Genomic DNA, 11,577 nt, shown 5'->3' with positions numbered 1-11,577 from the left:
TCCCAAAGGTGTTCTATCAAGTTGAGGTCAGGACTCTGTGAAGGTCAGTCGAGTTCTTCCACACCAAACTCGCTCGTCTAAGTCTTTATGCATTATCTCTGGTGCACAGTCATGTTGGAACAGGAAGGGACCATCCCCAAACTGGGAACACAAAGTTGGGAGCATGAAATTGTACACAATCTCTTGGTATGCTGAAGCATTAAGAGTTCTTTTCACTGGAACTAAGGGGCCAAGTCCAACTCCTGAAAAACACCCCCACACCATAATCCCCCCTCCACCACACTTTACACTCGGCACAATGCAGTCAGACAAGTACCGTTCTCCTGGCAACCGCCAAACCCAGACTCATCCATCGGGTTGCCAGATAGAGAAGCGTGATTCGTCACTCTATAGAACACGTCTCCACTGCTCTAGAGTCCAGTGGCGGTGTGCTCTACACCACTGCATCCGACGCATTGCATTATGCTTGGTGATGTAAGGCTTGGATGCAGCTGCTTGGCTGCATTCCATGAAGCTCTACACACTGTTCTTCAGCTAATCTGAAGGCCACATGAAGTTTGGAGGTCTGTAGCAATTGACTCTGCAGAAAATTGGCGACCTCTGTGCACTATGAGCCTCAGCTCTGTTATTTTACATGGCACTAACACTTCATGGCTGTTGTTCCCAATCGCTTCCACTTTGTTATAATAGCACTGACAGTCGATATTTCAGTACCATGCTGGAATTCACTGAGCTCCTGAGACCCATTCTTTCACTAAAATTTGTAGAAGCAGTCTGCATGCCTAGGTGCTTGATTTTATACACATGTGGCCATGGAAGTGATTGGAACACCTTAATTCAATTATTTGGATGGGTGAGTGAATACTTTTGGCAATATAGTGTATTAACATTTAAAATGACATTTTTACAATTCTCCAAAAGTGCCAAAAGAGGTCAACATCACAAGAATTTTTTTTTTACCATGGTCACAAGATCTCATATTGCCATATCATAACTAATTTTTAACAGTTCTTTAAAAATGCCACAAGAAGGCAACATCACAATTTTTTCAACATGGTCACAAGATCTCGTATTATCATATCATATCACTTTTTTTTTTTTTTACAATTCTCCAAAAGTTCCACAAGAGGAGTTTGCATGTTCTCCCTTTGTCTGCATGGTTTTCCTCCAGGTGCTATGGTTTTTTTTCCCATAAAGGGGTATTTAAGGACAAGATAACACGAAACTGTGATATTTTTGCCAAACAAACCCCGAATTCCTAATTTATGTTGAAATAAAAGTTGTCCGGATTGTCAGATGTCAAAAAAACTGGTCTGTTTTAAATAAAAGCTGCTGGAACTCTGGTGTCACTATCCACAGTCTAGTGGGGATTCATCTTATGCCAAATTCACACTACACGACTTTTCAAGACATCAGGTCTCTGTACAGTTCACACTACACGACTGGATCTCTTGTAAACGGGAGTCTTTCAAGTTGGTGTGGCTTTCACACTACACGACTGATCTGTGATAGGGGGTAACACACTACACCATCTATCACCAACTGGAATCACAGGAGAGCCTCTCTGGTCTCCCAAACTACGTTTAGTCACGAAAACAAACGTGAGAAGTGATTAAAGGTTTAACCTTCCTGATAGGTTATGGGTCAAATTGACTCTTCTTTAGGTTATAAACTATTAAAAAAAATACAGTTAAAAGTACTTTTTCAGGATGAAACTTGGCTTAATAAGTAAAAGCAACATATAAAATAAAAATTGTTTATTTCACATATTTGCAAAAACATTAAAACATTTTATATCAATTGCAGTTTTACAGGACGACGTATGTTAAAGTTTTTAATTCATGTCACATCCTTGTGAGGAATAAAGCAGTGTGTAGGGCCCGAATAGCTCAGTCGGTAGAGCATCAGACTTTTAATCTGTGGGTCCAGGGTTCAAGTCCCTGTTCAGGTGAGTTGTTCCTTACTACAGTAAGCACTAATGTCCTGTACAACGTGGTTTATTTAGAAAGTTAAAAGATTTGTACTTAGTGAGATATATCTAATTGAAGTAGCATGTACTTGATCTAGTTGTACTTGAAATAATTGTACTCCCAGCTGTTTCAAACACACTGTAGTAAATAGAGGACAGTTTAAATCTACATTTATGTGTAGCCTAATAATGCACTGAGTTCTAGATAATAATACCTACATATATTTTATGTTGAATTACATGCATCATAATTTCAGTTCTTGCTTCACAGAGCCGCTTTGTTATTGCACTGCACTAAACAGTTGGTACACTGAAAAAATGGAAACTCGAGGGCTGTTCAAATTACAAATATGCAGTTTGTATATATTACATAATTTATTTATATTTCTCTTCAGAACATGTTTAAATCTTGTAAATATATTTCAATTTTTAGGTATGTAAATTCTGCTAGTTTCAATCATGTTAAGAATAATTAAAGTAGTTATGTTTTATTACCCGGGAAATTTCGCCTTCGGGGGTCAGTCTCGAGGACAGAAAACCGTCACTGTTGAAGCACGCCATATTTTCCCTCGCTTTTGAAAGATTTACTGTGGATGTGGACCGCAAACTACACGGAAAAGGTAATTAAAACTTATTAAGTTTCAGTCAGTGTTAGAGGTAGTTTGTTTACATGCAATATTTGAACAAGTTTAGTTTTTGATATGCCGATAATTTCGAGCGAAACGAAGTTTATGTTAATGCTTAAACGTTAACTTTTTTTTATCAGTATTAATAATGCGGTAATGTGTCTTAGATTTTGAAAATGTATGTGACAGAACTTCTCTTTTAAAATCCGTAATAAATGGTAGTTTTTTTTAAAACGTTACTATTGTAAAACAAGCTAACGCTTGTGAAAATAGACTTTATATATATGAGATAACTTCATTAGTTAAATAATATTATAATTCTTTAGACGGTGTTGGTCAGTTTTCTCATTCTAAAAGCCTTTATGGAGTCTCACTGTAAATTCCTATGGTTTATTTTACTTTACAAATAACTTTTTTTTTAAACTGTTTAGACGTTTTTTTCATCTAGTGCCATTGTTTGGCCTCTTGAGTGCTGTTCCAAAGGTTGTGCAATTGTGGTGAGTACATTTTTTTTTCATTTTGAACAAAATCTTATTTTAATGTAAATGTAATGATTTAACACTTAAAAGTATATGTTTGAAATTTATATAAACAGACCACAAATGTGTTTCTCTAAATTGAAATGTGGATTAGATGTTAGATTTACTTGATTTCTATGAAGTAGTTAGTTAAAAAAAAATAAAGTTTAAAATTATTTTAAATGAAATAATACAATTTATTTTGTACTTTATAGGTATCCTCCAACTTTGCTCTGAGTGCTGTGTCAAAGGCTCTTTAGTGGTGAGCATTATTATTCAAATGCATTTGTTGGTTTACTTGTTCCACAGCATGACTGATGCTATTCATCTTAAAAAATGTGCTAAAAGAATTGCAAGAATATAGATAATTTCTATTTTTTTAGATGCACATCATTGTTATGAACTTTTTTCCAACAGCCCTGAAGTGAGTCTTACTTTCTTTAAGGTTCTAATGTTCATTTTTTTGTTGAAACTGATTTAGATGGGTGTCACTAATATAGTTAAACCTAATTATTCTAAATATTAACACTCCTCAGTACAACACAAATTAAACAGCACCACAAACTACAGCACCTAAAGTTGCTGTGAATGTTAATTAACACTTCCATTAAACACAGGTGACTAAAAATGACAACCATTATGATGGTGGGATTTATTGGATGGCTGTTGAATTACACTACAGTGGTTTTGGTTTTAAAGGTGGCATCTAAATGTATGCTTTTGAGTGGTAGAGAATAGTGGTATGCAGCATTTAATTATTTTGTGAGGCAAGACTTATTTTGTAAATAACCTGACCTTACCATAGTTTGTCTCTCTTTCTCTAGTAAATGTGGCAGTGTAAAGGGTGTTCAGTAGCTGTTGGAAGTAGGTTACAACTACTTAACCATTACAAACTTAAACACCCACATTTTGGACGCACCATACGCTATCCATGTACATATTCTAAATGTCCATGTACATTTAAGACATGGAATGCTTTAATCGTACATCAAAGTAGGGTGCATTCCACACATGATAATCAGACACATAAAGAGTTGTCTATATTTAGCTGTCACTTATGTGCATGCAAGAATTTAGCTAATGAAAGGGAGTTTTTTATACACATCAACACGCATCTAAAGAGAAATGAAAACGTCAGCTGCATGTTTGCTGGCTGTAGTTTTCAAACCAGTATTTATGGAACCTTTAAAGCTCATAAGAGTCGCCGACACACACCTCACAAGTTAACTGACTTCTTACCAGGTATTGTGAAAACAACTACACTAACAGCTCCATCATTAGATAATTTTTTTACTGATAGTCAGGATTGCGAGCGTGTGAAAGAGGGAGTTTCTGATACATCTCTTGATTTAAGCAATGAACATGAGGCACTTCCAAGTGTAATTGAGCAGCAGCTTGCAGCAGCCTTACTGAAGTTGGAATATTTAGTCCATGTGCCAGGTACAGCTATTGATGAATTTTTACAAGAACTTTACTTGATAAACTCTGCATCAGTTCCACTATCAAAAGATGCTGTAAGGGATATCTTTCAGCATCACAACCTACATGTTGATGAATTTGTAGTTACAGAAATCACCACAGCGGTTTGCTCATCTAACCCTGTTCCAAAAGCAATTGAAAAAGGTGGCCCTCTAAGCACTTCGTATCGACGCAAACAGTACTACAAGGAAAAATTCAATGTTGTGGAACCAATTACTTACATACTTGATCATAAAAAAAAACACACTTTTCAGTATGTTCCACTGTTAAAATCTTTGCAGCAAATTTTAAATAGAAAAGACATTCTTGATAGGATTATTCAAAATCATAGAGAACAGCAGGACATCGAACTTGACCCATCTTATGAATTCAGGTCACCTGAAGATGGTTTACATTTTAAGGAAAACAGCTTCCTGAATGCAGATGAGTTGCGAATATCACTGCGTCTCTATATTGATGATTTTGAGACCTGCAACCCCCTAGGCACTTCCCGGAAAAAACACAAGCTTTGTGGTATTTACTGGATTTTAGGTAATTTGCCACCAGGCTCCCACTCGTCGTTGTCGTCTATTTATCTTGCAGTACTTTGTAAGAGTGGTTTTGTAAAAACTTACGGTTATGACAAAGTTTTGGAACCTCTTCTTCAAGATCTAAAAACTCTTGAGGACCATGGTGTGTATGTGCCTTTGTTTGGCAGGTCTCTTAAAGGTACAGTGTTGTGTATTGTGGCTGATAACTTGGGAGCTCACAGTATTGCTGGATTCATAGAAAGTTTTTCTGGTGATTTCTTTTGTCGGTTTTGCACAGGAAGGAGTTGTGATATTAGGAATCATTGTGTTGCATCTGGTGCTTTCAGGCTGAGAACTAAAGAGGACCATGCAGAACATGTAAAAACAGCTTGTGAGATCAATGCACATTGCTTTGGAGTTAAAAGGGAGTGTGTTTTTACCAAAAATCTGTCTCATTTTCATGTTGTCTCCGGTTTCCCTCCTGACATTGCTCATGACTTATTTGAGGGCATTGTGCCTGTTGAGCTGGCGTACTGCTTGGCATCAATGATTTCAAAAAAGTTATTTACATTGGATCACTTGAATAAAGCTATATTGGCTTTTCCCTATAAATGGTCAGACAAAACGAATAAGCCACACATTGTACCACAGAGTGTCTTGGTTCGTAAAACTATTGGCGGCAACGCTCATGAAAATTGGAGCCTACTGAGGCTGCTTCCATTTGTGATTGGGCATCTTGTGCCAGAAAATGAGCCAGCGTGGCTTGTGTTGATGGATTTGAAAGATATTGTTGAGTTAGTTGTTGCTCCCGTGCATACTGATGAATCCATCTCATTCCTTGACAGCAAAATTGTTGACCACAGACAGAGGTACCAAGAGCTGTTCCCTGATGTCCGAATTCTACCGAAGCACCACTATCTTGAGCACTATCCTCAGATGATAAGATGTTTTGGACCAGTAGTTGCAGTTTGGACAATGCGATTTGAAGCCAAGCATGGCTTCTTTAAGAACATTGTGCAACACACCAGGTGCTTTAAGAATATACCTCTTACTTTGGCTTCAAAACATCAAATGATGATTGCTTTTCACATAAACTCGCCATCCTATGGTACATCTAGCCTAAATGTATCTAATGTATCCACAGTTCCAGTTGATGTACTGAAGGAGGAAGTGGCTGAGGCTATTAGGCTAAAATGCCCTAGCATGTCTGAAGTTCATCTTGCCAAGAATGCATCAAGTAGTGGCATAGCCTACAGTAATGGCATGATAGTTGTCCATGGATCAGCAGGTGGATTACCAGAGTTTGCTGAAATTATTCAGACGTGTGTAATACATGAGAGTCTGTTTTTTATTGTAAAAGTTCTGTGTGGGTGGTACAGTGAACACTACAGAGCCTTTGAACTAAGCTTGTCCCCGTCCAGAGAAATAAAACTTGTGGCACTCAGTGAACTCACTGACACATATCCACTGGCCTGTTACATGGTTGGATCAAGCCGTATGGTGACCTTAAAAAGGCATATCATTATTAAAGGTTGGTTAACTCTCCCCAAAGTTGTCATTAAAAGTGTTCTGTTTTGTACATATATGCAATTTTGTTGACTTGTGTGATCTAATGAACTCCAGGGCTAGGTTGCCAAGAGCTCCCAGTAGGGTCTCCCAAGGTGAACAGGTCTGGAGTGAAGATCCAAACAAACACGATCCATATTTCGCCCTTATGAACCCAAAGGAGAGCACACTGTGTGCCCTGCCCAGGAAAGGGTTACCAGGACCTACCCCTGGAGCTTGGCATGGGGGTAGTGTCCAACAACGAGTTTCTGGTGGCTAGGCAGCCCATTTAACCCTGGCCGAGCTCAACCCGAAAAGGCAACGTGGGAGGATGTTGTGGACCCACTACCCGCAAGATCCAGATTAAGGGTGTGGTGCAGTGTTTGTTGGGCACAGTGTGGGGGAAGGGGCCCCTGGCAGAAACATCTGGGTTTTTTGCTTGCCCTATTGCCACCATGACCCTAAAAGGATAAGTGGAGTAGTTGATGATGTTTTATGATTTGACTACAAAATAAAAGCCTGGGCTAGAATCAGTTTAAAAATGAGAAACCTGACATCCTATTCAATACATGGTTGTTTCAATACAATAAAAATAAATAAATAAAATAAAAAATCTGATTAACCTAAAATAATAAGTAATTATGCTTTAACCTAATCACTATTCTTACTTTCTCTTAACAGACTAAGGCATAGAAGGATGTATTCCCCAGCAGTTCTCAGAGTTATCCTGGGTGACAACAGCAGTCAGAGGATAACTTTCCAAAATGGACTTCCTGAATCTATCAAAGAACTTGTTGATGAGGTACAAAGACAGTGTGAAGTTCACTTTAATTTTAGGCTTCAATTTATGGATGCACTATTTGCAAATGAGTTTATGAACCTTACTTCAATTGATGAAGTACAGGATAGAGGGACAATCAGAGTAATTCCCATAACCGACGCTTCAGCTCCCCACTGTGCTAATATCTCTTTTACCTCAGCTACTGCCCATCGCTCGGTTGATGAATCCTCATCTCTGTCTAGTGTTGACACAGATATACTCTCTTCACCAGAGTCAGAGTCATCATCATCAAGCTCTCGGTCATTTTGGCCTAGAATCTTTCATGTTCCTAAGTTTTGTTACGATGCAGAGTTGAAACTTCATCAGGGCAATGCAGCTTACAAGGAAAATGGTACATTGCTTATTCCAGATCCAAAACTGAAGTCAAACATTCTTGACGGCCTGGTGCAAGAAATAGTTACGTTTAAAGTTTATGTCACTGATAAAGAGTTTAACACTGTTGGAGAGGCCCTCATCTCAAAGCATCCTTGCCTGACTGAGAAAGGCTCCCTCACTGGATTTGCTGGATGGAAAGCTAGCTTGAAGAATAAACTGGCAATCTACCGCACTCACTTGAGAAAGCTTGGGTGTCCAGAGGTGACAATAAACTCTCTTAAGCACAAACCAGAGGGCAAATCAAGTGCTGCTTTTGGCATAAAAAAACCTAGGAGGTCTGAAGTGAACTACTGTCCCTCCTATCCTGCTGGAGAATCTGTTAAGAGCCTTGAGAGTGTGAGAGTTGAGCTTCTTTCAGATGTTAAGAAGAAGAGCAACAGGGAAGTACTGAGAATGAAAATGGAAAAGACATTTGCATACAGGAGACATGAAGTGGTTCGTGATACACCAATGATACAAGACTTTCAGGCAAGATGGCCAGCACTCTTTGACGTAAGCGAGGTATGTAATTTATAACATTCTACACACAGAGATGTTATGAACAAGCTAAAACAAAAGCTGTTTGTATGAAGCCTAACTGTTGAGCTTTGCCACAAAGCTAAACATTTGGCATATTTTTGTAAAATTATCTGCTGGCTGCTTGACGGCCCCCCTTAGTTTTAGACAAATTATCGTCATTATGTAGTCCGCTTATGTGCCCAACAAACATGTGGCCAACAAACACTGCACCACACCCTTACTTTGGATTTTTTGGGTAGTGGGTCCACAAGATCCTTCCATGTTGCCTTTTTGGGCTGAGCTTGACCAGGTTATGTGGGCTGCCTATAGCCACCAGGAACTCCCCGTCGTACACTACCCCCAGGCCAAGCTCCAGAGGTCATAATACTAATTATTTGTGAACTTAGGAACTGCTGTACAAATTAAACTTAAGCTTCCTCTTGCTTATAGTAAATAAACGGGTGACAAACATTTTCATTGTATTTCTTTCCAAATTCCTGCTTCACAGCACGTTTATGTCTAATCATTCTTGTTTTCAGATAAATGCTGAATTTAAGCGGATTACCACCATGCCCCTTCAGTCCAGATTTCTCTCTCAGTTAGATGTGCACTCTGAGAAACTGATGGTTCTGTTTAAAAAGAGAGGAGGACAAATAGGCAAACACCTAGAGAGCATCATAGCACCCATGGCTCAAGTAAGTATACTTCCTTGAAAAAAGTACTGCTTTGTTGATGTAGCATTTGATTAAAAGGAAAAAGACTTTAAGCAAACAACTTGCTCTGCTTATTCCCTTTGAATAGAATGATGATGTTGATTTAGGACGAGAATGTATTATCAAGGCAATTTGTGTGTACCTCAACGAGGATCCAGAAAACCTCTTGAGAGAGTATGTGGTGAGTACTATTTACAATGTCTATTTATTGAAATTCTATATCAGCCAAGTCAGATATCAATATTGTAATGATGGGGCTGTGACAGTATGGATTTTTACTATGGTGAAAAAGCAACATATGCCTGCTCTTTGGCAATTTATTGCCAGTGACTTGTTAGCATGTAAATGAATATGGGTAATAAAATACAGTACATAGAATAATAATTCTGATGAGAATATTGCAGTTGAAATCCATTTTGGGGCCCAGTGCGATCATTCACAAAAATGTGTAGGCTAACTTCAGAACCTGTCCTTTCATTCTGCAGTACAATATTTCCTCTACACATAAGCAATGTGTTTGTGTAATCTTATTTTGTGACTGTGTGTTCTTCAGGCAGCAGATGAAGCCCTCATCCAGGGATCCATTGAGGAGACCACACTGGGAATATATGTTTTAAAAAAAAGAGATGCCAGTGATAAACCAGACGACATTGGGATTGTCCTTGAGGGTCAAGTGGTCTTGCAGGAGTTGGATAACGTTGCATTAGCTTCTGCAATGTTGTTTGGCCTAATGTATTCTCTAAACCTAAACTACCCTCCTGAACTCAAGTACACCTTCGAAGTGCTTCAGAAGGTTGTCATGGAGCTGGAAGGCAACACACTCTCTAAGAAAGTCCAAGTCCTTAAAAACAGACTTTATCAGTAAACTGACATGTTTTGGAATGAATCACTGAATAGAGGGTATCTTGGCCTCAGCCTCTGTTCTGACCCCTCTCATTGATTTTTGTGAACATATGTGAACCTTGCATTCAAATGCTTTGTTATATATGCATATATTATTTATAAGTGGTACAGTACCCCCTTTCCTGTTGGATTTGGGGTGATTTGTTCATGCATTATTTACTGTTGAAGACTGTAATGGTGGGAAGCAAGTCATTATAATCGTTTGAGCGCTTGCACATTTATGGGGCCTTTGTTATTAACAGATTTACAACACTACATTGTTAGGTAAACACAAATATTATAAGGAAAGTCTTACTGTTTTGTTTGAGGTTCGACCAATACCTACTGCTTTTATCAAAGATATTAGCTGTCCAGAGTTGAAAACTACAGTGTTGTAAAAAAAAGTATTTGCTCCTTCCCAATTTCTTATATTGTTGTTCATTTGTTACATTTTAATGTCTATGAGTTGTAAACTAATTTTAATATAAGATAGTCAACATGAGTAAACACATTACTATTTCACATGTTCAATAAACTAAACTATTATTTAAAAGCTGCAGTCATGCCTAGTAACACCGAACACATTTGTCAATTGGATTATCGGTTATCGGTGTTATCTGTATTGAATACATCTTCATGAAACTAAATGATCATTTAAAAGCTGCGTTTGTGTTTGCTTGTGTTGTTTATTTTGTGTTAATGTTATTTGAAAGCTGTAAAACATTGGAATGTGACATTGGCAACAGTAGAAGATTTGGGAAGGTGCAAATAGATTTTTACAGCCTTGTACGTAAGAATTCTTTGCGTCATGTGGATCACTCTTTGTTCTCTAATGTTTTTGCATAATGAATGGTTAGCATGTCAACAAATTCATTCAGTGTAGTTTGGTGTGAAATGCTCTGTTTTAGAGAAATTTGCAGTTTTTATATGTAATATTCATGCTAAATAGTGAATAGTTATATTTGTGTTGCAGACATTGTGAACCCATGTTCCAATCACCACTGAAAAGAAAATTTGATTTAACCACTGCATACTACTACTGAATGATATTGCTTTGGGTTCCAGTAGTAATGGATGTTTACTATGCATTTTCTTTATAAAACACATTATATAACTGATCAACCATAACATTAAAACCACTGTCCATTTAATCAGCTCCACTTACCATATAGAAGCACTTTGTAGTTCTACAATTACTGACTGTAGTCTATTTGTTTCTCTGCATGCTTTTTTAACCTGCTTTCACTCTGTTCTTCAATGGTCAGGACTCTCCGAGGACCATGACAGAGCAGGTATTATTTAGGTGGTGGATCATTCTCAGCACTGCAGTGACACTGACATGGTGCTGGTGTGTTAGTGTGTGTTGTGCTGGTATGAGTGGATCAGACACAGCAGTGCTGCTGGAGTTTTTAAATACCGTGTTCACAGCGTGGGCAGCGTCCTGTGACCACTGATGAAGGTCTAGAAGATCAAACAGCAGCAATAGATGAGCGATCGTCTCTGACTTTACATCTACAAGGTGAACCAACTAGGTAGGAGTGTCTGATAGAGTGGACAGTGAGTGGACACGGTATTTAAAAACTCCAGCAGTGCTGCTGTGTCTGATCCACTCGTACCAGCAC

At 38.2% G+C, this 11,577-nt stretch overlaps 1 protein-coding gene across 1 annotated transcript; it reads left to right on the top strand.

Annotated features, from left to right (window-relative positions):
* Positions 1 to 7,343: 7,343 nt before the first annotated feature.
* Positions 7,344 to 10,040, top strand: LOC134328334 (uncharacterized). Its single transcript, XM_063009439.1, has 4 exons — positions 7,344 to 8,363; positions 8,900 to 9,055; positions 9,162 to 9,254; positions 9,627 to 10,040. The coding sequence occupies exons 1-4, from the start codon at positions 7,344 to 7,346 to the stop codon at positions 9,936 to 9,938; spliced, it is 1,581 nt and encodes a 526-aa protein (XP_062865509.1). The 3' UTR covers positions 9,939 to 10,040.
* Positions 10,041 to 11,577: the final 1,537 nt, after the last annotated feature.

This window comes from Trichomycterus rosablanca, chromosome 15 (genome assembly GCF_030014385.1).
Source record: "Trichomycterus rosablanca isolate fTriRos1 chromosome 15, fTriRos1.hap1, whole genome shotgun sequence".
NCBI classification, from domain to species: Eukaryota; Metazoa; Chordata; class Actinopteri; order Siluriformes; family Trichomycteridae; genus Trichomycterus; species Trichomycterus rosablanca.
This window is presented reverse-complemented; position numbering and strand designations above follow the sequence as displayed.

Bases quoted from the DNA above. Each gene is read 5' to 3' on its own strand.
- LOC134328334 (XM_063009439.1), top strand. From the start codon at position 7,344: ATGTATTCCCCAGCAGTTCTCAGAGTTATCCTGGGTGACAACAGCAGT. The intron at 8,364-8,899 runs GTATGTAATTTA...TCTTGTTTTCAG, and splicing joins CACTCTTTGACGTAAGCGAG to ATAAATGCTGAATTTAAGCG. The intron at 9,255-9,626 runs GTGAGTACTATT...TGTGTTCTTCAG, and splicing joins ACCTCTTGAGAGAGTATGTG to GCAGCAGATGAAGCCCTCAT.